Below are 26,433 nucleotides of genomic sequence, written 5' to 3'. Positions count from 1 at the left end.
ATCAGAATAACTTGGGAGTACCGAAATACTCCAGCATTGGAGTGATCTCGTTTTCTTTTTATTATTTATAATACACTGCCAACAGAAATAGCACCAATCTGTTTCAGTATATAAAAATTAAATTAAACTAAGCCCAAATTAAGTTCAAAATCTAAATAAAAATTTAAAAAAATGTAACTAATTTTCAGGCCTCAGAAGAAATGAAGCCTTAGCTGCTAGAGCTCTTAATTTGGTTAGCTTATAAATAAATAAACAACATTTAAACTATATTAAATTAAATTTAACTAGAACTTCCGTTTGCCCGCCCCTTTCAAATGTTACCCCCAATCACACAAAAACAAATTCCAGCTATTAGAGCGCTTAATTAAGTTAGCTTATAGTTTTAACTTTAAATTTATATAAATAAATAAGAATTAAACAATATTAAATTCAATTGCCCGCCCTTTTCAAATGTCACCCCCAAATCACTCTAAAAAAACAATCCAGATCTGACTAGAAAATAGCTGAAACGCCACCACTACCCGCGATACATCGATACTATCGATGGGGCGACAATCGATAGAAGAACAAGACAAGGGTGTGCATTACGCATTTGCTTTGCGAATCAGAGCCGACTTTAAACAATTATTGTGGTCTCCAGCCGGTCGCCCCTGATCCGAGGTTGCCGCCAACGCCGAGCTTGGGTCACCAGCCAGCCGGACCATGTACGCCACCAACAATGGCGGCACGAACAAGGCGCCAAATAGGTGAGTTTCGTTGAGGGAGATGAGCAAAAATCGCCAGCGCCCCTCCCCCTTTAAAAAACGGAGGCAGTACAGCCGAGATTTTTCCGCTTTTCTAATTGAGCAACCCAATCTCCGCCAGCAATGCCACCGCCATGTTCGAGAACACCATCACAGTGACGCCAATTAAGATGGAGCTGAACCAGGGCTACGCCAAGAATCCCCAACAAAATCCCTCCATGCAGCGGAGGACGCCCAATGCAGTGGTGGTCACCAGCTCCTCCGCCGCCGTCGCTGCGCCACAGCAGCAGGGGGTTCCCCTGGGCAGCTGCACCCTGGTGAATCCCAGCATGAGCGTGACCATGGCCACCGCCGCCTCCGCCTCCGCTTCTCCAGGAGGAACTGGAGGAGCTAGTGGTGCCCCCGCCAAGGAGAAGCCCACCAAGGCCACGCGCAACCAGGTGGCCCGCAAACCGCCGCCCACCATCGACAATTTCTGGCCAAATATCGTCAGCGAAGTGCATGGCATTGGTCAGGTGGATGCCAAGCACCAGGTTCTTCCACTGGCGAGGATCAAAAAGATCATGAAGCTGGACGAGAACGCCAAAATGATTGCCGGCGAGGCGCCGCTGCTCTTCGCCAAGGCCTGCGAGTACTTCATCCAGGAGCTGACCATGCACGCCTGGGTTCACACCGAGGAGAGCCGGCGGCGGACGCTCCAGCGCTCGGATATTGCCCAGGCCATAGCCAACTACGATCAGTTCGATTTCCTCATCGACATTGTGCCGCGCGAGGAGATCAAGCCGTCGGCCTCCTCCTCCTCCGCCTCCTCCTCCTCGGCGGCGGCGGCGGCGGGGCAAAAAGGCAAGGATAGCAGCTCCGGTTCCATTTCCACCAGCGCAGCTGCAGCAGCCACTGCTTCCAGTAACGCCTCCAGTGCTTCAGTGGCTGCTGGCTCCTCTGTGGCCAGCGGATCCAACGTACCTGCCGCGGGAAAGCTGGATAATACGGGAGCAGCCAGTGCCGCCGAGGTTCTGGGATTCAGCACCGTCAATCCGGACATCTTCTCGGCGCAACTGCAGCAGCAACAGCAACAACAGCAGCAGCAGCAGCATCACCAGGCGCATCCGCAGCAGGTACAGATCATCCAGCAGGGCGCCGGTGGCCAGCAGCTGCAGTACTTCATTGCGCTGCCCGGCCAGCAGGCGGCACAATTGGTGCAACAGCAGCCGCAGCCCGCCCAGAACCATCTGTCCAATAGTCTGGGCATCAACATCGTCTCTGCCCAGCAACCCACGCAGCAGTTGATCCTCACCGCCGGTCCCAATGGCCAGTTGACGGCCACTCCAGCGCCCCAAACGGCGCAGCAGCAGCAGACCGCTCTGCTCCAGAATCTCGCCCAGCAGCAGCAGCAACATCAGCAGCAGCAGCAACAGCAGCAGATTCAGCTACTCCAGCAGGTGGTCACGCCCACGGGGGAGCTGACCAATGTGCCGGTAAGTAGGGATTTTATTTTGAATTTTCTGTTTTAAATGAATGAATTAATTCGAATTTTTGAGTTTAACAGAATTAAATTAATTTGAATTTTGAGTTTAATAGAATGAATTATGAATTATTTGGAATTTTTTGTTTTATATAAATGAATTAATTCGAATTTTGAGTTTAATAGAATTGAATGAATTTGAATTTTGAGTTTAATAGAATTGAATTAATTCAAACAACAACTTCAGGCAAGAAAGGGCCATCATTTTGTGATTAAATCTGCCTGAATTTTATTCACTATGCAGTTAACATTGAATTGTTAAAAATTGTCCACTTTTTGTTCTCAAAAGAAAGTACAAAAAATCTGGCAAATTAAAAAAATTTATCAAAATTATTCATTCATTCAATTCGAAATGAATTATCAATAAAAATTTATCAAAATTATTCATTCATTTAATTCGAAATGAATTAGAAAAACATTCAATTTATTTCACATAGAATTGAATTAAACAAATCAGAAATAAGGATAAGTTATATAGCTTCTATAATTATATCATACATTTTTTTGTAATCCCTTTTTTTTTACCCAAAACTATGGAAATAATTATAAAAATATGGACTATCATACCTCGTTAAACTCGTAATTAAATTCCCAATTGATTGGCATTCAAAACTAGAACTTATAATTTTTTGCCACTTTTCGCAATAAATTATCAAAAATGCGAAAATGGTTAAAAATTTTAATTTTCTCAATTTTTTCTTTGATTGGTTAAATTGTGATTGAAAATCCGGGAAAAAAATGTTTTTTTCTGTCAAAATTCTTAGTGCTTATTTTTTGCACTAAAAATTCAGTTTTTTGGTCAAAACCTCGTTACTGATTGGTTTGAATTCTTCTCCTCCAGATTGCCATCAATGCCAGCCATTTGCATCTGCTGCAGCGCCTGCAGATGCAACAGCAGCAGCAACAGCAACAGCAGCAGCAACAACAGCAGCAGCAACAGCAGGTGATTATACCCACCCAACTGCTGACGGCACAGCAGTTGCTCCAATTGGGAGCCTCGCCCACGGTGGCCCATCAGCAGCAGCAGGTGCAACAGCAACAGCAGCAGCAAGTCCAAGTGCAAGTCCAACAGCAACATGCCAATCTCAGCCAGAGCAATGCCAATGCAACGCCGATCTTCATCAATGCCCAGGCGGCGACGCAACAGCAGCAGCAGCAGGCGGCGCAACAGCAGCATCAGCAACAGCAGCAGCAGCAACAACAGCAACAGCAGGCGCAAACGATCTCCGGCGGATTTCGGTAAAAGCTCGAAGAATCCTGGTTAACCGGACAGTTGGCAATCATATCGAAGCATCGGGAGGCATTGGAATCGGACATTGATTGCGCCATCCAGCACAAACAAACACACACAATGTATAATATTATAGTTTACGTAGTTGTATACGGATTTTGTATATCGGGAGGAGATTATATATAGCTAGTGTCTAAGTCGTAGGCATCTCTCTCTGTGTAGAAACGATTTATCAATTGTAATTTATTGCTGACACCTGGCCGCAGGTTTCACCATCCTCCCAAAAAAAAACACCGCCACCTAAAACCTAAAACCTAAACCACTTTTAAACGTAGCACTTAGACAGAGAAGATTGGTTTATTATGTATTTGTACTTCTAACTAAGCTAAGCTCTGATAAACAATTATAAGCCACCAAGGACTATGTGCCAGAAACTCTGTATATCTTCATTTTCTGGCCAGGATCTTGTTGATGTCCTGCAGTTCGCGGGTGCTCCAAGGTTCCAGCGGATCGGGCGGCGATTGCTGCTGCGATTTCCTGCCGTAAGCCGATCTTCCCCGCTGGCTGCGCTCCTCCTGCTCATCACTTTGCTCCGGCGAAACTCTGTAGAGGTAAAGGAGGTATAAAGGATGCAGTGCGTCCCTACCTACTCACTTGTTCCTTCGACGAACGCGAGCACTTTTGGCCCGACGAGCGGCCTCATCCTGCGCCGGCTGGCACTTGCGCAGATGGAACTGCTTCATGGTGGCGTGCACCTCCTCCGCCGTCGGCAGCTCCTCGCTGTCCTGGCCCCCGTTGCCGTCCTCGGTCTCCACCTCGGCCTCCTGTTCGATGGTCAGCACCTCCTCCGCCACGGCCTCATCGAAGTGGAAGCCCTGGAATTGAAGGTAAATATAATCGCATTAATTAATACAATACAATTAAGACCCCAATCGATTGGCATTTAAATCTAAACATTTTAATTTTTTGCCATTTTTCGCAAAAAATTAAAAATGCAAAAATTGGTAATAATTTTAATTGGGGATCGTTAGTTTAGGTTATTGGCTGCTCAAAGCACTCGGACTTTTGACTGTGCTACTTGTGATTGGTTAAATTATGATCGAAAAACCACAGAAAAAATATATTTTTTTGTCAAAATTCTAAGTGCTCATTTTTTGCCCTAAAACTTCAGTTTTTTGGTCAAAACTATGGAAAAAATTGTCGAAATATGGAATGTCATACCTCGTTGAGCTCGTAATTAAATTGCCAATCGATTTGCACTTAAATCTGAAAACTTTATTTTTTGCGAATTTTTTGTAAAAAAATTATGATCAAAAATGCGAAAATTGGTCGAAATTAAAAAATGTTTGTAAAACAGCCGAAAAGCGATAGGAATAGATAAAATGGGTTATAAATTTAACAAAACAGTGCGACTCAAAGGTTTGGATCATTATTAAAAATGCGAAAATTGGTCGAAATTAAAATTTTTTTTTTAATTAACCAAAAAATCGATAAAATGGGTTATAAGTTGAGCAAAACAGTGCGATCATTTTGTGTATACTACTCATTGACCCACCGTTTCCACATCCAAGCCAGGTGGCGCCCAGACGTGGCTGTGGCCCTCGAATCCCTGCTGCTCCCGCCGGATGTCCGCCTTGGACAACGCATTGTGCGTCCGCTTGGCCAGCGAGAGCTTTCCCAGAATGGGCCCTCCGCTGTCGCTCTCCTCGGTCTCCACCTCGGCCAGCATGGCCATGAACTCCTCCAGCTTCTTGGGATCCACAATCTCCTTGGGGTCCTGGAACAGATTGCTCAGATTCGAGATGGGCAGGGGCATGGCCATGAGATCAGGGGGCGGAGGAGCAGCAGGAGTAGCAGATCCTGTACCCGGAGTAACCGGCTGTGCATCCAATGGACTCTTAACCACCGGTGGTGGTGGCGCTGCCTGCTGCGGTTGCGTCTTCATCGTTTGCTCCACCAAATCGAAGGCCTTGTTGGCCAGCTGCTGCAGGCCGGCAAAGTAGTGGGGATCATGGGTCTCCGGCCGCTGATCGGACATCATGATGAGCTCCCTGAAGGGATCCGGAGCAGGTGGCGCCGGCGGAGGAGCAGCTGTGCTCGCCGAACTACGCAGTACAACGCCATTCGAGGAGGCCGGATTGTTGGCAAAGGTCAGCATGTCCATGGCATTGGTGAAATCGGAGTCGGCGTGCAAATTGTAGGGATCCTTGAGCTTCTGCTTGGCCACCTTCACGGGACTGGAAATGGAGGCACGCCCCCACATGAGGCGACGCATCTCCTCGCCGGTCATTCCACGTTTTTTGAGAGCTGTCAGCGTTACACGACCCACTCGCTGTAAGGAATTAGTTAGTACACAGATCAAGATCAAGTTATTCATATCATTTTGATATGAATAAAGATTATGTTAAATTTTTTTTATACTATTTGCTCAAAAAATACTAAATTTGGTATTTTTAATGATATGATATAATATCATTTTGATATGTTTGAATCTCAAAGTTGACATAAATCATATCGGCTTTTTATTGATATGAAATAAGGTAGAAATAACCCTATTTCATATCGGTTTTTTTTCTGTGTAGGGAGTGTAAAGATTACGTTAATTTTTTTTGTATATTATTTGCTCAAAAAATACTAAATTTGTTATTTTTTATGATATGATAAACTATCACGTTGATATGTTTGAATCATAAATTTGACATGATTCGGCTTTTTATTGATATGAAATAAGGTAGAAATAACCCTATTTCATATCGGTTTTTTTTTCTGCATCATCTCACCTTCCAATTAGACACCGCTCCCTTGCGCTGCTTGGCCCTCGTTTTGCTCTTGCTCTTGATCACCATCACGCCGCGCACCTCGAATCCCGAGTCGTCCGAGGGACCAAGCGGTATGGAGTAGGCCTCCAGATAGCCCTTGGCATCCGCCTGGGGAACGGCCCGCTCCAAAGTGACCACGATCTTGGCCCACTGCTTCATCCACTCCTTCTCCGACTGCTCGATCACGGTAACATAGGTGTTGCCCATCATGGCGATCAGCATGTTGAGCAGCAGGATGGGCACAAAGATCATGAAGATGATGAAAACGGTCTTGGAGAGATTCGGGTATGTGGTCTGGTTGAGATCGGGATACTGCAAGTGGATGAAAGGGACATAAAAAAGGGAACACATCACATGGCATTCCTCACATTATAATCCCCCAAGGTCGTTTGGAACAGGGCCATCCAGGTGCTCGTGTAGGTGTTGAACATGGTGGACTGCACCTGGGGATGCCCCTTGTACAGGAAGTAGAAGGCCTGCGAGAAGCCGCACAGCACAATGCAGTAGATGATGCCGAAGGTGAACATGTCGCCGGTGATCATGGAGTAGATCATGGTCACAAAGGGACCCGTCAGCCGAATGGCCCTAAAATGGAATAGCAGGGATTGGGTTTAGAATACCTTCCTCCAGTGGAAACTCACTCACCCCGCAAAGAACATGAGGAGGAACCAGGAGCCCGGAACAGCAAAGATCAGGATGGCCTCCTCGGTATCGGTGTCGCCGATCAGACGAAACGGAATGCAGGCCAGGATCAGCAGGTTGGAGAACAGGAAAATCGCCTTGGCCGGAGCATGGGACTATAAAAATTGTAATAAATTGTATGATACATCTTTTAAATATATTATTAATATAAAAAGTTTCTTATAGTTTAAAACTTTACGTTAGTTTTATAAAAATATATGAATTTAAAATGTTTCCGAATCGAAATAGTTTCAATCCTGACAAAATCCACTTAAAACATCTTTTAAAATATATTTAATATTTAATTTTTAATTTATATTAATAATCTTAATATTTACTTTATTTATTTAGTACTTCAAATTATGAGAAAAAACCGCAATGAATAAAAAACATGGCTAAAAATATTGAAATTGATTATGAAATCTTTGCAGTCACTGCTCTTTCGTTTGTCACTGATTACCAAATACTTGTAAGCTCCTTACCAGCTGCTTGAGAAAGGCGGATAGCCCCTGATTCTTGATCTCGTCGCCTTGCTGAAAGATCACGTAGCTTAGAACTCCAGCCAAAGTGGCAAATTCGGCGCAGTAGCGGGCCACCGTCTGGGCATTGTTCCCCTCGCCACCGTTTCCATTCCCATTCCCATCGTCCGCCTCCACATCCTGGAGAGCGGCTGCCGATCCATCAGATCCCTCGGAGTCCTCGGCCTCGCCCTCTCCATTGTGGGCGGGTCGCAGATATACCGAGACGGAGAGGCACAGCAGATGGGTGGACAGGATGAGCAGGCGCTTCAGGAACTGGTTCTGCGCAAACGTCTTCCACTTCTCCTCCAAGAGGCGCTGGATGATGCCACCGTCCAACATGTCCAGATGCTCCGGCTTGGTTCCGTTCAGGATGATGAACAAAGCGGAGTTCCAGTCTGATTTGGGAGGAAATAACTCAGGTTAAAAATTTAAAAATTTTTAAAAACAATCGAGATCCTGATTTTTCCTCCAAAAAAAATCAGTTTTTTGACCAAAACTTTGGAAGTAATGATCCAAATGTGGAGTGTAATAGCTCGTTGAGCTCGTAATTAAGTCCCCAGTCGATTGGCATTTAAATCTGAGAATTTTTAATTTTTGTCATTTTTTGCACAAAATTGTGATGTAACCCCTTATCAAAAATTTGAAAATTGGTGAAAAATTTAGTTTTTCCAAAATTGATGGGGATCGTTAGTTTAGGTTATTAGCTGCTCAAAACAGTCGATTTTTTGACTGTGCGCCTTTAATTGACCAAGTAATGATCAAAAAACCACAAAAAAATGTATTTTTGTAAAAATTCCTAGAGCTCATTTTCGGCCCCCAAAAATTCAGTTTTTTTGTCAAAACAATGCAAAAAATGGTCAAAATATGAAGTGTCATACCTCGTTGAGCTCGAAATTAAATTTCCAATCGATTGGCATTTACACCTAGAAATTTTTGAAATTTGTAATTTTTCGCAAAAAATTGTGATGTTACCCCTTATAAAAAATGTGAAAATTTATCAAAAAAAAAATTTCCCTGAAAGTGATGGGATTCGTTAGTATAGGTCGTAAGCTGTTCAAAACAGTCGGTCTTTTGGCTGTAGGACTTGAATTGTCCAAGCTACGACTAAAAAACCATATAAAAAAGGTTGATTTCGTCAAAAATTCGAATCCATAATTTCAACCCTAAAATATCAGTGTTTTAGCCATAATAATGGAAATAATGATCCAAATATGGAATGTCGTACCTTGTTGAACTCGTTATTTAATTCCCAGTCGATTGGCATTCAAATCTAAACATTTTCAAAATTTGTCATTTTTCGCTAAAAATTGTGATGTTACCCCTTATCAAAAATGCGAAAATTGAACAAAAAATAAATTTCCCCAAAACTGATGGGGATCGTTAGTATAGGTCGTTAGCTGCTCAAAACAGTCGGTCTTTTGACTGTGGGCCTTAAATTGTCCAAGCTACGACTAAAAAACCATAAAAAAAAGATTATTTTCGTCGAAAATTCGAATCCATATTTTCCACCCTAAAATATCCGTTTTTTGGTCGTAACAAGAGAAATAGTGATCGAAATATGGAGTGTCATACCTTGTTGAACTCGTATTGAAATTCCCAATCGATTGGCATTTAAATCTAAAAATTTTAATTTTTTTAAATTTTTTGCAAAAAATTATGATGTAACCAAAAGTGAAAAACGTGAAAATTGTTCCAAATGTAAATATTTTTAAATCAACCAAAAAGTGACAGCGATCGATTGATTGGGTTATTAGTTGAACAAAACAGTGCGTCTTTTAGGTTTGGGATCATTTTTGACCAAGTTACAGCAAGAAAACACTAAAGAAAACGAATATTTTTTCCAAAAACCCAGATGCTGAATTTCTATACTTACTTTAACTTTTACTTTTTACTATACTTTTTATAAAATTATACTTAAACCAATATGGGATATATAAATCTTATAAAAATGGTTATAGTCTTTCCGTCTAACAGTACTCACTGGTCCTTCCGTCCGGCAGTAGAGTGTCCAGTGCGTTGAGCGGGTAGCCGGAGCAGGTGATGTTGCTGTACCGCCAGAACTCCCTGGCGGAGAGCTCCAGCATCTCGCGGAACAGCTCCTCGCGTCCCAGCTTGCAGGCCAAAGTGAGCGGCGTCAGTCCCGTCTGGTTGACAATCCCGTTCTTCGCCGGCGTCTTGGGATGCCTCAGGGCATAGCCAAACATGTCCAGCTTGTCGCAGACCACCACCATGTGCAGGATCATGTTGCCGAAGGAGTCCTGGGCATCCGGATCGGAACCGCAGTCCACCAGCAAATTGTAGACACTCTCGTTCGCACAGCAGGCGGCCCAGGCCAGCGGATACTCGCCCATGTAGGCCAGTCCCTCGTAGTCGGTGCTCTTGGCCGGATTAGCCCGCTGTTGGTCGCGGGGCAGGAAGAAGCTACCGATGGCCCGCTGATTGATATTCGCCCCGGCCTCGATGAGATCCGCCACCAGCTCGTTGTTGCTGTAGGCAATGGCCAAGTGCAGGGCACTCGCCCCCAGATACTCCTCGCCCTCCATCACGTCCAGCGCCAGATTGGGAAACACACGGAGCAGCACCCTCGCCAGCTTGGTGTGCACCTTGGAGTCACAGATGATCAGCACATGGAGCAGACTCTCGCCCAGGGCGCCGCGATACTGCATCTGCCAGCAGGCCTTGTGATCCTCCCACTTGCCCAGCGGATCGTGGATGGACAGCGATGCCTCGATGGGTATGGTCACCTCGGTGTGGTCGCGGTACTTCCAGCGCAGGAACTCCGCCCGGTTGATCACCTGACCCTTGCCGTCGTTGTACATGAACACGCCGAACTGCTCGCGGATCAGCTGCTCCACGGCAATCAGGCCGCCCGTGTTGATGGCGTCGATGAGGTCACCACCTGGTTTGGGTTATTGGTTATTAGTATTGGGTTTTGTACATCTGCATTTATAGATCTCATGTGATTTATACATAGGTATTTAAAACTAAGAAATACCACTATTCCCACCAACAACAATTGGTTTTAAAAATATTTCGGGGTCACCAAATACTAAAACCAGCGCAATCATGGCAGTTATATTATTTATATTCATAGATCCTATGTGTGGCTCATCTAAGTCCAACAAATACCTATTTTTGCACTTATATTAGTTAGTTTTAAATTGCATCGGGGTCACCAAATTAATAAATCCTGTTCTTAAAGCCTTTTCATATATAGGACCATTGTTTAAATTATAATGCAGGTTATACAAAATAAAATACATGCTTTTAAAGGTAAATTAAAGACAGAAAAAACCTGTAAATCGGGGTCACCAACTCCCTTACTAAACATTAAACCGCAAATATTTAGAGGTATTGTCACTTTAATATCGGGTTTTCCATAGGTAAAGTTAGAAAGCTGGAAGTGAAGTTATAGAACAACCTTCTCCTACGCCTTATAACAGCGGATCGGGGTCACCACTCACCTCTTTTGTAATCCGCCAGCTTGTAGAGCAGGCACTTGCAGGCGGTGGCCGAGGATTGCGAGATGACGGCATCCAAGATGGCCCCTGGCTTCATCTCCGGCGCCTTCTTGCGAAGGCATTTCTTCAGCAGGAACTTCATATCCGCCACCTGGTCACCAATCCGTGCTCCGACTTCAACTGGCCCTCTGGGGAAAATTCGCACAACCTTCCCAGCTTGTTTGTTCGATGACCCATGGTGTCAAGAACCAAAAAGACAACTCGTTGTCCTGGCAACCACCCACCAAACCAAACCGACAAAACAGTTCGATTCCAGCTTTAAAGATAAACAATAATATGGTTTAAATAAAAAAATATATGTAATACAGTTAAAGTAAAGAAAAACATTTTGAATTTATATTTTTCGCTTGTTTTTTTTATTGAATTATGTATATAAATATATTTTTGCCTTCATTATTATTATTGTAATTATAACTTAGTGCTAGAGTATCGGATGGGGGTTATCGGATATACTCGTACTGTAAAATAAATTGTATAAATAATGTGTATGCTTCTGATTCCGATTCTGCTCCTTCTGCCGATGCTTCTGCATCCTACTTCTTCTCTACTTCACTCTCTGCCTACACACTCGTCAATCGTGAATCGTCAATCAATCAATCGTCGTCCTTCACTCGTTTATCATCGTATTATATATCGCTTGAAGTTGTATTTTCGTATATTGGTATTGTTATAGATATATATAAATATAAATATAAATAAGAGAGACGTTCGAAAATCGTAATCGAATATGGCTAATAAATACAGAATGACATAATATCTGCGGGCGGTCGGTTCGGGGAATTTGGAATGGGATTTTGTTTGGGGGGGGAGGACATTATAGAACTGCGATCCCTTTGTTTCCCCGATCTAAATCGATTCCATATCCACAGACCTCTGGAAATTCGTCTTCTTTTTGGGATAATCTCTGACATATAAGTACTAGTCGAGGATCAGATCAGATCAGAATGTTAAGCGAATACTTTTGTCAGTCGTTCCATGGCGTTTGGATTTAAATGCAGCTTGGAGTTTGATTTTGAATTGGAATATGGAATATAGAATTGGCTTTGCGACGTTTATATGCCTATAACTATGCGTATGGTATGTGTGTGTATATATAATCTGTATAATAGAACCTTGTCTAGCACAATATTGCCCGTTACCCGAGAATTGGTCTGGTCTGTTATGTTGTTCTTGTTTTGTTTTCGAAAGATTTTTATAGATTTGCCACTCTATTCGCTATTATGCTGTTGGATCAGTTCAGTCGTTTCAGCCGGAAGTTGGCCTTGGTTTTCAGTTACGATTGGTATACAAAATATATACTATATATATATCGTGTATATATATGTGTAAATGTGTATATTCTATTGCAAGTACAAAACGTTATTGCCTATGGGTATGCTACTCGAGTTACGTTCTATTGCCTTTTTTCATTTTTCACTTTTTTATAAACGCATTTCAATGGCAACTTATTACTTTCCTTTTTCGGGTTAGTAGGGGATTTTTTCGGGGGTGCAGGATATTCAGAGGATGGAGATCCATTCAGATCTGTTCAAGTCTTTTCGTTATACATTTTGGAATTGTTGTTTGCATGTCTTTTCGGTTTGATTCGGCTGTTGCAGTATGTTTGATTTACGCATTATACAGTACAAAAATTGTCTTGTCTCGCTTGATTGTAATTCTCAGCAAATATTTTTTGGCTACAGTCTATATGTTTTAGTTTCTTGTCTTGGATGGGGGAATGAAAAGGTGTCTGGGATTACAGGATTACAGGGGGTGAAATAATGCGAAAGAGGGGGACAGACACACACTCTCTCGCTCTCTCACTCACTCACTCGCATGCATGCAGACATGAAACAAACTGAGAGGGAAATACATATGCGTATATGTAAAAGTAGTATCATCTAAGTCCTTCCATATATCCTATACATATATGGCCACACAAACTGAAGGACTCGGGGAGAACCCAGGAAATTAATCGTAAGTGTAAACACCTAAGTAGGCTAAACTAATTTTGGACTAACTACTTAAATAGCACACATAAAAAACACAAAATATATGTATGGGTAAATTATAAAAAAAATTAATACACACAAAATATATAGATTTAAAAAAAAAACAACACAAACAAAACGAACAAAACTGGCTTATGATTTGTAATTTGGCAATTATTGAGCAACTGCAGTAAATTGGCGGAGGAGCGAGGAACTAAATGCTGGGATTCTGACGAGGATCGAGGAATGAGGATCGAGGGATGAGGATGTCGTGTGTTGTGTTAGTTTTACTTTCGGCTTAACTACGAGTTCTCTATATACGCTCGCCCACAAGTATATATATGTTGTTTATGTTTATGTCGAGCACTTTTGCTGTTGCTTCTGCTGCTGTCATGTCTAGATTGGTAAAAAAAAGAGTTACGCCCATTGGTTAAACGCTAAATTGTGAACTGATTCATGTCCGCCGCAGACGCTGGCTGCACTGCTACTCCTGCCACTCGTTCTCGTCCACGCCCTCCATGTCGTCCTGCTCCAGCTTGGTGGTGAACTCCATGCGCGCGCTAACCGATTTCTGGATCTGTAATGTAGATACGTAGAGATATTTAGTAAGATATATATAATTTTTAAATTTTTAAAATAAAAAGAATTATAATATAACATCTAGAAACATCTCTTAAATTAAATATACAACCCTATAAGTAAATAAAAAGAAACCCTTATAGATATTTCATAAGGTATTCTAGTACGTATACATAAGTATATTAATTCTATAAACATAACTTAAATTCTTCCTAACAATCCTTAAATTAAGTATAAAAGAAACAAAAACCCCCTTAGATCTTTAATAAGGTATTCCACTTATACTACTCATAAGTATATCTTATATCTTCTATAAACACAAATTTAATTCTTCCTAACAATCCTAAAATGAAGTATAAAAGAAATAAAAAAAACCCTTAGATCTTCAATAAGAATACCTTACTTATAAGTATAAGTCTATAAACACAAATTAAATTCTACCTAACAATCCGAAATTTAACTATAAAAACACCATTTAAAAAGGTATTTTACTTTATACACCTAATTTTAGGCCCTCGCATTGCAAGTTATAGTTTTGTAAACATCAAAAACATCTTATAAATAAATAAATTATATATAATAGATGATAAGATTGACTAGAGCCCACCTCCTGCTGTTTGTTGATCTCGAATTCCGACTTCTGACCGCCGAACTGGGGATGATCCGGTTTCTTCACAGGCTGCGCTGGCACTTGCTGTATGGAAGATACTGCAAAACAGAGATGACATATTAGTACATATAATAAACCCACAGCATCCTTCCTATTTCACTCACATGTCTCCATGCCCTCCGGCTTCAAGCTGACCTTGGGTGCCGCCTTATCGTTGCTGGCAAACCAGTCCTCGGCGCTTAGCGTGGCGCTCCAGGTGATGCGTGTGGGTGGGAACAGATCGTCTTGGAACAGCTCGCTCTAAAAAAGAAGAACCATTTAGTATACAAAATTCAAATAATAACAAAGAAAACCCACCTTAATGCGGGGCATGGTTTAAATAAAAAAATATATGTAATACAGTTAAAGTAAAGAAAAACATTTTGAATTTATATTTTTCGCTTGTTTTTTTTATTGAATTATGTATATAAATATATTTTTGCCTTCATTATTATTATTGTAATTATAACTTAGTGCTAGAGTATCGGATGGGGGTTATCGGATATACTCGTACTGTAAAATAAATTGTATAAATAATGTGTATGCTTCTGATTCCGATTCTGCTCCTTCTGCCGATGCTTCTGCATCCTACTTCTTCTCTACTTCACTCTCTGCCTACACACTCGTCAATCGTGAATCGTCAATCAATCAATCGTCGTCCTTCACTCGTTTATCATCGTATTATATATCGCTTGAAGTTGTATTTTCGTATATTGGTATTGTTATAGATATATATAAATATAAATATAAATAAGAGAGACGTTCGAAAATCGTAATCGAATATGGCTAATAAATACAGAATGACATAATATCTGCGGGCGGTCGGTTCGGGGAATTTGGAATGGGATTTTGTTTGGGGGGGGAGGACATTATAGAACTGCGATCCCTTTGTTTCCCCGATCTAAATCGATTCCATATCCACAGACCTCTGGAAATTCGTCTTCTTTTTGGGATAATCTCTGACATATAAGTACTAGTCGAGGATCAGATCAGATCAGAATGTTAAGCGAATACTTTTGTCAGTCGTTCCATGGCGTTTGGATTTAAATGCAGCTTGGAGTTTGATTTTGAATTGGAATATGGAATATAGAATTGGCTTTGCGACGTTTATATGCCTATAACTATGCGTATGGTATGTGTGTGTATATATAATCTGTATAATAGAACCTTGTCTAGCACAATATTGCCCGTTACCCGAGAATTGGTCTGGTCTGTTATGTTGTTCTTGTTTTGTTTTCGAAAGATTTTTATAGATTTGCCACTCTATTCGCTATTATGCTGTTGGATCAGTTCAGTCGTTTCAGCCGGAAGTTGGCCTTGGTTTTCAGTTACGATTGGTATACAAAATATATACTATATATATATCGTGTATATATATGTGTAAATGTGTATATTCTATTGCAAGTACAAAACGTTATTGCCTATGGGTATGCTACTCGAGTTACGTTCTATTGCCTTTTTTCATTTTTCACTTTTTTATAAACGCATTTCAATGGCAACTTATTACTTTCCTTTTTCGGGTTAGTAGGGGATTTTTTCGGGGGTGCAGGATATTCAGAGGATGGAGATCCATTCAGATCTGTTCAAGTCTTTTCGTTATACATTTTGGAATTGTTGTTTGCATGTCTTTTCGGTTTGATTCGGCTGTTGCAGTATGTTTGATTTACGCATTATACAGTACAAAAATTGTCTTGTCTCGCTTGATTGTAATTCTCAGCAAATATTTTTTGGCTACAGTCTATATGTTTTAGTTTCTTGTCTTGGATGGGGGAATGAAAAGGTGTCTGGGATTACAGGATTACAGGGGGTGAAATAATGCGAAAGAGGGGGACAGACACACACTCTCTCGCTCTCTCACTCACTCACTCGCATGCATGCAGACATGAAACAAACTGAGAGGGAAATACATATGCGTATATGTAAAAGTAGTATCATCTAAGTCCTTCCATATATCCTATACATATATGGCCACACAAACTGAAGGACTCGGGGAGAACCCAGGAAATTAATCGTAAGTGTAAACACCTAAGTAGGCTAAACTAATTTTGGACTAACTACTTAAATAGCACACATAAAAAACACAAAATATATGTATGGGTAAATTATAAAAAAAATTAATACACACAAAATATATAGATTTAAAAAAAAAACAACACAAACAAAACGAACAAAACTGGCTTATGATTTGTAATTTGGCAATTATTGAGCAACTGCAGTAAATTGGCGGAGGAGCGAGGAACTAAATGCTGGGATTCTGACGAGGATCGAGGAATGAGGATCGAGGGATGAGGATGTCGTGTGTTGTGTTAGTTTTACTTTCGGCTTAACTACGAGTTCTCTATATACGCTCGCCCACAAGTATATATATGTTGTTTATGTTTATGTCGAGCACTTTTGCTGTTGCTTCTGCTGCTGTCATGTCTAGATTGGTAAAAAAAAGAGTTACGCCCATTGGTTAAACGCTAAATTGTGAACTGATTCATGTCCGCCGCAGACGCTGGCTGCACTGCTACTCCTGCCACTCGTTCTCGTCCACGCCCTCCATGTCGTCCTGCTCCAGCTTGGTGGTGAACTCCATGCGCGCGCTAACCGATTTCTGGATCTGTAATGTAGATACGTAGAGATATTTAGTAAGATATATATAATTTTTAAATTTTTAAAATAAAAAGAATTATAATATAACATCTAGAAACATCTCTTAAATTAAATATACAACCCTATAAGTAAATAAAAAGAAACCCTTATAGATATTTCATAAGGTATTCTAGTACGTATACATAAGTATATTAATTCTATAAACATAACTTAAATTCTTCCTAACAATCCTTAAATTAAGTATAAAAGAAACAAAAACCCCCTTAGATCTTTAATAAGGTATTCCACTTATACTACTCATAAGTATATCTTATATCTTCTATAAACACAAATTTAATTCTTCCTAACAATCCTAAAATGAAGTATAAAAGAAATAAAAAAAACCCTTAGATCTTCAATAAGAATACCTTACTTATAAGTATAAGTCTATAAACACAAATTAAATTCTACCTAACAATCCGAAATTTAACTATAAAAACACCATTTAAAAAGGTATTTTACTTTATACACCTAATTTTAGGCCCTCGCATTGCAAGTTATAGTTTTGTAAACATCAAAAACATCTTATAAATAAATAAATTATATATAATAGATGATAAGATTGACTAGAGCCCACCTCCTGCTGTTTGTTGATCTCGAATTCCGACTTCTGACCGCCGAACTGGGGATGATCCGGTTTCTTCACAGGCTGCGCTGGCACTTGCTGTATGGAAGATACTGCAAAACAGAGATGACATATTAGTACATATAATAAACCCACAGCATCCTTCCTATTTCACTCACATGTCTCCATGCCCTCCGGCTTCAAGCTGACCTTGGGTGCCGCCTTATCGTTGCTGGCAAACCAGTCCTCGGCGCTTAGCGTGGCGCTCCAGGTGATGCGTGTGGGTGGGAACAGATCGTCTTGGAACAGCTCGCTCTAAAAAAGAAGAACCATTTAGTATACAAAATTCAAATAATAACAAAGAAAACCCACCTTAATGCGGGGCACTGTGAAGCTTAGCGGCTCGATGGTGGTATTGGTCAGCCGATAGGCCTTCGAGAACTCCACGCTGGCCACATCGCAGTGGTTCTTGGTGAGGAAGCTGAGGCCCTGGTGCAGCGAGGTGCAGCGATGGTGCGACAGCGGGCAGATGTACGGCTCCTCGTCGGTGATCTCGTAGCAGTAGATGGTCGAGTCGCCCTTGCCGGTGACGAACAGCGTGGAGCTGTCCTCGTCGTAGTAGGGTATCAATATCGAGGGCGACACATCCAAACTGGCCGTGTTCAATGGCGTCGACAGCTTTTGGGCATTGTACACGCTAATCTGTCGCTCGGAAACCCTGTTAAAATGGTAAATATAAGTTTGGAATTAATGGAAATTCATTTGTGCATTTCTAATATAGCGTGAATCATTCAATTTTTGTTTTCTGATTTGTTTAATTCAATTCTATGTGAAATAAATTGAATGTTTTTCTAATTCATTTCGAATTGAATGAATGAATGAATAATTTTTAAGAATAGATTTTTTTTTGTGCTTTCTTTTGAGAACAAAAAGTGGAACATTTTTAACTAATCAATGTTAACTGCTTAGTAAATAAAATTCAGGCAGATTTAATCACAAAATGATGGCTCTTTCTTCAAAAGAAATTGTCGTTGAAATTATTTCGTAATTCATGGCAATTCTATTCTATTAAACTCAAAATTCTAATTAATTCATTTAGATAAAACAAAAAAAATTTAAAATAATTCATTGGATCCATTCTAACAACCTAAACTTACTTATCAAATCCAGTGCAGACTATGTAGTGCCCCTCCAGCGCCCAGGTGATGCGAGCTCCTCGAGTTCCCACCGGTCCATTGCCCTCCCTGATGGGCGTCTCCGATTTCCTCGGATTGTAGACCCTAATCTTGCCATCCTTGCACACGCTGGCGCCCAAACGGCCGCAGGGACTCCAGGCGAAGTCAAAGATCTGATCCGTGTGCCCCGACAGCGAGCACTTCTCGCTCATGGTGCGCAAATCCCACAGCTTGATGGTCATATCGTAGCTGGCGGTCAGCAGAACGTCGGCGGCCAGCGGATGGAAACGGATAAAGTAGATCTTGTCCAGGTGAGCGGTCAGCTCGCCGGCTGGCGAATTTGTCGGCTCACTCAGTCCGCCGGCTTCGATGTGCCAGAGCTTCACGATGCCATCGTCGCAGGCGACGGCCAAACGCTGGGCATCGAAGGGATCCCACTGGAAGTCCATGATGTTGCTGCCGTTCACAAGCGATGGAATCACGCCATCCGGCAGTCGTCCCGGTCGGCTCAACTCGAAGATGGCTATCTTGCCGCCGGGTCCGGAGAGGGGAACCGCCACGCGCTCCTGGTTGGCATGGAAGCCATTGCATTCGCCCGGTATCTGGCGGCTCAGATTGCGCAAATTCTCGATGTGCGTCGACTTGTGGCCGGGAGTGCCCTTCAAATGCCTGAACTTGGACACCTTGCCGAAGACGGTGGAGGTGCGCTTGGTGCTGGCCGCACTGAAGGCCGCCTCCGTGGCGGATTTCTTCAAACCGGCGGCGCCATTCCCGCGGCGATGCTCCTCCATTAGTTTGCCCTCCGGCACCGAAATGCGCTTGGTGTCGATCTGCTGCTGCTGCTGCTGTTGACTGGGCTTCAGTGGCTCCACTTTGGAGTGCTCGCGACGCCTGTGATTAAAGGAAAGAGAGAAATTAGTTAGTGGGAATATTAGGATTAAAGATATAGAACCTACAATGGCACTGGCGACTGGGGCTTTTCGTCCACCTGACTCTTGGAGCGATTCTCGTAGATGCGCCGCCTCTCGGCAAAGCTGCTCCTCGAGGAGCAGCTGCGTCGCAGATCCGCATCCGTGCGATCTTCGCCCTCCGCCGAATTCTCCGACGACTCGGAGCTCTGCTCGAATATCTAGGTGATAGAAAGCCAAGTAAAAAAGGAATTAGTTTGTGATGGAATAGTAGGGTTATCCCTTTTTTGCAGACCTTATCGGATGATTCATCATCGTCAGCCGAGGACTACTCAGTTGTTGTGGTAGTTCCCATTGCAGAGTTGGAGAATTAGGTTGTTAGGTTGGTTAGTAGTTGGATTTAGAGAACGGGAATCGGGAAAGTTTTTAGGCAGAAGAAGGCGAATTTTGTTGTTGGCAGAGAGGCATGTAAAATCAGAACGTTATAGTATAGGATTGATTATAGGATAAACGCACATAAAGAGGAGATCTTAGTAGTTAATCTGACTTACCTTGCGACGCTCCGAGGTGGTTAGCGATTTCTGGACTCCATTTCCGCCCACCACAGGCTCCCTTTCGTGTTTCTCTGTGTGGGAAACGGGAATTGGGATTAATATAAAGTAATGATAGTAATAATAATAATATATCCTCACTTTTGATTTCGATTTCCACAATGAGATCTGGCTTTGGCCCCTGGGCGGGCGGGATCAGCTCCGCCACTCCGCTTTCCTGGCCCACGTTCGAGATGTTCTCATGGGATCCCGGCGCCAGGGGAACGGCGAACACCTTGTCGAACGACACGTCACCCGTGGTGCTGGAGAAGGGCTTCGGGCCCAAACGTGGCTGTGGAACCATAAAAATCCATTGGTGTTTACTAAATATCCAGCATAATAATCTTATAAATAATAATAAAGTCTGGGCTTATAAACCAACTGACAATGTAGCAATAGGTAAACAAAATGAATAAAAATCCATTGGTGTTTACTAAAAATCAAGCATAAACTGTACAAATAAAGTCTGGGTTTATTAACCAACTGAAAATGTAGCAATAGGTAAACAAAATGATATCGCAATCAACTGAAAACAGAATCCATACTAGTTTCGCAAGAAACGCAAACATCAAACCAACTGTAATTGAAGAAAAACAAACGTAAAACGCTGAAATATGAATCAGTGGATAAATGTGCATCAGTGCAAGAAAACTGAGAAACTAAAGACTAGCGACTGGTACACAAAAGTAAAATAAACAAATAAAAATTTGAAACCAATTCATATACAAATAATAAATAAAACAAGAGTACTTTGATTATCAAATACTCGGTACTCAGCTAAAGGGAGTGCGAGGGAGATGGAGATATGCAGTCGTCAAGGCTACTGGCGCCACCTATCGGCTGTTTTACAACTTTTAAATGGATTATCCGATTTGAAAATTTTCTTCTACATTTCGATGGGTATTAAAAAATATAACAAAGTGACATTTACACTTTTACAAAATCTGTTAAGATGTGGACGCCAGGGTATTTTTTAAATCCTCTACGAGTAACGGGTATAATTACGATTGGGAAACAACAATTTCAACAATAAAAACTCCTAACGAAATCAAAATGAACTCAAAAATAATAGCAATACGACCTTAAAAAAAAATCTAAAAAACAAACAATAAGGAGTGGCAGCCAAGTGGATTGTGATATGACGGATGACGGCACCTTGTAGGCAGACGCAGCCGTGGTGCGCGGCCTCGGGCGTGGCGTGGTGGTGCTGCTCGATTCCCCAGCGGAATCGCTGGCCTCCGGCAGGGAATTGTTGCGCGAGGTGCGCGGCATGGGCTTCGGCGGCGAGTGGCTGCCGCTGGCCGAGTGATTGTCCATTCCACCGCCGGATGAGTGCGAGGAGTGCTCCTCGCTGCTGCCCGTCGAGTGTTCCTGCTCGGTGGGCGACTCCTTGTCATCCTCCTGGGACTGGGCGTAGGCATTCGCCGCCTTCTCCTTCTCCGAGTCCACCTTGTATTTGGCCTCGAACTTCCGGATGAGCTCACTGCACTCCCCATCCGGCTGCGACTGTTGGGATTGCGAGGCAGTGCTCTTCTTTCCGTTGCTCTCGCTGCTGTTGTCATTGCCGTTCTTCTCCTCGAAATTGTTGCCCTTGTTCAGCATGACAAAGTGCTCGTTATCGTTGCGCTTGGCGGCGGTGGTTTGGCTCTTGGCCCGCTGATTCTCCAGGTTCTTAACGAAATCGCTTAGGTTGCCGCGATGAATCTGCATTGATGGCCAAAGGGGTGATTAAACCAAGGAACCCTAACAATCTGAAACCCTTTCCCTGTCCATCTTATATTCTACAAGTCGGAACCTAAGAAATACCCTTTCAAAACTTACAATAATTGGCTCATCGCCATGCTCGCGCTTGGCGGGATCGAGGCTCATCTTGGGCACCGCCTGGTTGCTGCCATTCAGCCATTCGCCGGCCACCAGTTCCGTCTTGTAGCCCGTGGTCTCCGGATAGAGATCGGCATGGAAATCGCGATATGTCTGGTTGATCATACAATTAATTAGTTAATTTTTCAATTAAAATTCCAAGGGTTTACTTTACCTTCCTGGGCACCTGGTACATAATGGGTATGACCATGTTAGAGGTCAGCTGCAGCACTCGGTTGACCTCCGCCTCCATGACCTTGAGCGCCCGCTTGGGCACCAGACAGGCGCCCTTCGTCTGCTCGCCGGTGTGACGCAGTCCCTCAATCAAATACGGATCCTTGTCCGTAATCTCCAGATAGTTAATCGTCGTATCGCCCTTGCCGGCCAGGAAGAGCATATTCGTGTCGGGATCGAAGAGCGGCATTAGAATGCCCGTGGAGCAGTCCAGTTCGAGGGTCTTTTCGGGCGTGCTGAAGTTGCGCACATCGCGGATGATCACCTGACGCAGGCGGGCGGCATCGAAACCGGTGGTCAGGATGCGCTGCTGATTGCCCAGCCAGACGACGCGCGAATCCTTGATGCTCTGGTGCGATTCGGCGGTCAACTGGATGGGCGAACCGGCGGCTCGGGGATCGAAGATACGCACGCACTTGTCCTTGCAGCTGGTGGCCAAAACGGAGCCATCCTCGCGCCAACTGGCCGACTGTATCACCTCCGGGTGCTCATTGTTCGCTGAGGAGAAGAAAGGCATATTTATTACAGATTCTCTTGCAAAAGTGGAGGCAGTGACTCACAGAAGATCTCCTTTTGGGTGCTGAGATCGAAGAGGGCCACACAGCCGGCGGCTGTGGAGTACATCAGGCCATCGGCCGTCGGATGGAAGCCCACTGTCTCCACGCGACGCTGCTTGTGTGAGAAGATGGCCTCCGGATCGGAGAGCGACTGCTCCAGACCCTTTTCCGGTATGTGCCAGATCTTAACCTGTGGATAGGCGGGAATTGTTTGATTAGCAGGGGAGTTTTCTTATAAAGTTCGTCATAATAATTTTTTTACTATCAAGTATGTGACTAATTTTTGGTTTGTGACTGAGATATTGCTATTAATAAAGCATTATTGATGGCTACTTGATATAACTAATAGTTCCTTAGTATTTTTATTGAGATTACAATAAAAAAGTAACGAATATGTGAGCCATTTTCTGAGTAATTTGGGATTTTTTGGGTTACTTACAAATAAATAAATAAAATCTTAAAATTCCACACAAGCGGATGTCCATATTCCAAGTATATATCATTGGAATAATGATGACTATTTACATTTTATATGTATGTTTTTTCGCAGTTGAAGGCATTTATTTAGATTAATATTTATATTATTTAATATATTATAAAAGTTGAGTCAAAAGTTTTGACGGAGAGTTATGTATAATAAACACATAGTATATAGAAAGTAGGTAATCAAAATACAGATTTCAATAAATAAACCTTTAAAAAAAAGATCCAAATATTTGATAGTTTTATAGAAATATAAAGACTAAGTGGAGACTAACTATTTCTGAATTATATTTATAAAGAGGGTTGTATAAAGAAAACAGCTAATCAAAATAAAGATTTAAATAAATAAACTTTTAAAATAAAGATCCAAATATTTGAGAGTTTTATAGAAACAAAGGCTAAGTCGAGACTAATTAAATATATCTGAATTGTATTAATAAAGAGGGTTAGATATAGAAAGTAGGTAATCAAAATAAAGATTTAAATAAATAAACCTTTAAAATAGCGATCCAAATATTTGAGTTTTATAAAAATATAAACCCTCAGTGGAGACTAACGATTTCTGAATTATACTTATAAAGAGGAGATAAATAGTTTTCAGATTCCCTGGCCTACATCCCAAATCCCAATGATCCCTTACCAGGCAATCCTGCGAGGCGGTGGCCAGCAGTCCGTCGTGGAACGGCGAGAACTTGAGGTCCGTCACTGTGTCCGTGTGCCCGTGGAGCAGCGGCATGGTCTTGCTCTTCCGCCCGCAATCGTCCAGCGGGAGGACGGCCACACTGGAACCGGTGTGCTCCCAGTTGAAGGCCATGAAGGCGCCGGAGGCGGCGATATTATTCCCGTAGGTCTGGTAGCTGCCCACGCAGATCTCGCGGACGCAGGCCTCCGCCTTGGGCACAATGGGTGCGGCATTTTTGTACTTGGAAGCCTTGAATCGCCAGGCCATAATTACTGGTTGCTGCTCCGCGATGTGATGGCGATGGTGAAGGCGATCCGATGCGGATGTGGACACTGGATGTTCGCTGCTCGAGTGCGGAGTATAGAATGTGGATTGTATATGCTATATGGTATAGGCCAGTCGCTCTCTTTCGCTCGGCTATCCTCTCCCTCTTCCTCTCCAGTTGCGTTTCTGGAAAATGGCAAACATAGCCGTATAAGTATGATATCACTTGGTGGGTGCGGATGCGCGGATGTGCGGATGTGCGGGGGACATTCCACAGTTTGTTATCGGTTTGTTGCCGCTCCCCTGACTCATCGGAGAATCCGATAAGGCAAACAATAGGCGATAAAAAAAAGAATAACATTTAATAATAATACAAAAAATAACAAAAAAGAGAGATGAGATGCACTTGCTATTGCGACTAGGCGGCTATTGAAAAGAGAAAGCTGGACAAGAATGGTGTCCACTAAAGCCGGATGAGCCAGACCCACCAACACACTCGCACTGTGTTTGTGTGTGTGTATGCGAATGTTTGTTTGTACACCAGGAAAGGCGAGGAAAAACACTGGGCAAAATTACTGGTGATCCTAACTATTGTGGCTTGGAAAATATATATTTTTCTGCTTTTACGCGAACTTTACAAGTGCACAAACCATGCGATCCAGTCGGCGGTAAGGGTTAATATGCCACACCTAAGGGTTAACGATCCTTTTGATAAATTTCACGGAGAGTTTCACACAAACACACGCACACCCGGCAGTATATGGCTACAGTAAGCACTCTAAGGATAAGACAACAAATAGGGAGTTTATAAAATTAGAATCTAAGCTTGGTAATACAATAAATACTTTATTTCTCATAGTTTAATGATTTTTATTTTTTTCACTACTATTATTATTTATTTATTTACTATTTAGAGAGGACACACTGTAATTTCCCAAGTGCAGTTAGCAGTTAGCGGTGAGAGAGAGAGATGGAGAGAGAGAGCATGCGCCAATTCAACTGTTAGAAAGCGGCAAAACAAATGACCACTGGGGGGAAAAGGAGGCGGGGCGGGGCAGGGGGCGGGTGGCCAAGCAGGTATTGGCCAGCCACCAGGTAATGGGGTCAAGTGATTTAGAAAAAAAACAAACACACAGCGAAAAATCAAAGGCAATTTACAACAGGCGATGTTGCAAAGTGAGAGCGAGACGGGAACAGGTGCAACCTGCAGGAGAGCTGAGCTAACGGTTAACGGGCGGCGTGGGAGAGCACAGAGCGCATCTCATCTGCATCTGCATCCCTCTCCCTCTCTCTCTCTTTCGCTTGGTTGGGGGTGGCTGAAAACAAGCCGGTTGTTTTCACCCACTGCCCACTAAACACACACAAACACACATGTACATATATATATATGTGCACTCCTGGTGGTTGGTTTTTGGTCACGTTGTTGTTGTTGTTGCCGTCCACTGCTTATATGCATTTATTGACATTTTCCCGACTTTTCCTCTATTCCTGTTTTTTTTTTCTGCATATTTTGCAACCGATTATTGGGTGTTACTTTCTAGTTGCGTGCAATTAATTGGGCAGCGACGGGGGTGGTGGGGTGATTTTCTTTTTCTGGTTCCTGTTTTCTCGCTTTTCTCTCCTTTTTCTTTTTTTTTTTTTGCAGCACACACCCTGGCGCCGGCAGAAGAAGAAGAGGAAGAAGAAGCTCAGGCGGCGGCAATGACAATGACAACTACAAATGCAACAACAAGGGGCGAAGGAGAGGAGGGGAGGGGGTGGTGCAACTACAACAACAACAACTGCGCAAAGGCGACGCCGCTTTTTTTATGGGCAAACAAAGGAGCACTTTTGCACACACACACACACACACGCACGCACGTACGCCAAACTTGCAGCGCTGCAACTGCACACGCACACACACACGCAGAGGCGGAAAATGTACATAGACGCGCGCCGGCAATTTAATTTATAACTTTAGTTGCTATTAATTACCAACTCGGGACCACAATTAATCCGAGCACAATTTAAATTTCAAGTCGGCTGTGGTATTTTTGGCAGTATATAAATACCGGAAAATCCCTGAGAAAAATCGGGCAAAAGATACTAATTTTTGCCTATTTTTCGATTTTTGAAAATAAAAATATCAGTATATCGATATATCGATAGTGTGTTGGGCTCCAGGGGATCGATAGTTTTGTCATCTCTATTTCAGCTATTTTCCCACCAGATCTAGCGTTTTTTGTGTTCAAAACGGGAAATCCCA

The 26,433-nt window shown here is 42.6% G+C and overlaps 4 protein-coding genes across 7 annotated transcripts; 1 reads left to right on the top strand and 3 right to left on the bottom strand.

Annotated features, from left to right (window-relative positions):
- The first annotated feature begins 567 nt into the window (after positions 1–567).
- On the top strand, positions 568–3,930 carry Nf-YC (nuclear factor Y-box C). The gene is made up of 3 exons (XM_017157558.3): positions 568–746; positions 865–2,218; positions 3,107–3,930. Exons 1-3 carry the CDS (start codon positions 703–705, stop codon positions 3,506–3,508), a joined length of 1,800 nt encoding a protein of 599 aa, XP_017013047.2. The 5' UTR covers positions 568–702; the 3' UTR covers positions 3,509–3,930.
- Positions 3,835–11,242, bottom strand: iav (transient receptor potential cation channel subfamily V iav). Its single transcript, XM_017157557.3, has 9 exons — positions 10,982–11,242; positions 9,499–10,416; positions 7,479–7,912; positions 6,961–7,112; positions 6,684–6,900; positions 6,277–6,627; positions 5,052–5,828; positions 4,151–4,371; positions 3,835–4,099 (listed from the first exon to the last, which is right to left on the bottom strand). Exons 1-9 carry the CDS (start codon positions 11,118–11,120, stop codon positions 3,943–3,945), a joined length of 3,366 nt encoding a protein of 1,121 aa, XP_017013046.2. The 5' UTR covers positions 11,121–11,242; the 3' UTR covers positions 3,835–3,942.
- Positions 11,243–12,336: 1,094 nt separating this feature from the next.
- LOC123002737 (uncharacterized) lies at positions 12,337–14,497 on the bottom strand. The gene is made up of 3 exons (XM_044393307.2): positions 14,362–14,497; positions 14,195–14,295; positions 12,337–13,585 (listed from the first exon to the last, which is right to left on the bottom strand). Exons 1-3 carry the CDS (start codon positions 14,369–14,371, stop codon positions 13,493–13,495), a joined length of 204 nt encoding a protein of 67 aa, XP_044249242.1. The 5' UTR covers positions 14,372–14,497; the 3' UTR covers positions 12,337–13,492.
- Positions 14,498–14,624: 127 nt separating this feature from the next.
- On the bottom strand, positions 14,625–26,279 carry pod1 (coronin pod1). Of its 4 annotated transcripts, XM_017157539.3 has the most exons (15): positions 26,163–26,279; positions 23,883–24,374; positions 22,763–22,949; positions 22,144–22,700; positions 21,930–22,082; positions 21,264–21,812; positions 20,211–20,400; positions 20,070–20,143; positions 19,814–19,846; positions 19,567–19,739; positions 18,593–19,501; positions 17,808–18,153; positions 17,615–17,750; positions 17,448–17,548; positions 14,625–16,838 (listed from the first exon to the last, which is right to left on the bottom strand). In XM_017157539.3, exons 2-15 carry the CDS (start codon positions 24,189–24,191, stop codon positions 16,746–16,748), a joined length of 3,810 nt encoding a protein of 1,269 aa, XP_017013028.2. In that variant the 5' UTR covers positions 24,192–24,374; positions 26,163–26,279; the 3' UTR covers positions 14,625–16,745. The 4 variants fall into 4 exon arrangements, with proteins under 4 accessions (XP_017013028.2, XP_070074392.1, XP_070074393.1 ...); XM_070218291.1 differs by lacking the exon at positions 19,814–19,846; XM_070218292.1 differs by lacking the exon at positions 21,264–21,812.
- Positions 26,280–26,433: the final 154 nt, after the last annotated feature.

This window comes from Drosophila takahashii, chromosome X (assembly GCF_030179915.1).
Source record: "Drosophila takahashii strain IR98-3 E-12201 chromosome X, DtakHiC1v2, whole genome shotgun sequence".
NCBI lineage: Eukaryota > Metazoa > Arthropoda > Insecta > Diptera > Drosophilidae > Drosophila > Drosophila takahashii.
Note: the sequence above shows the minus strand (reverse complement) of the source record. Positions and strands in the feature narration are given on the sequence as shown.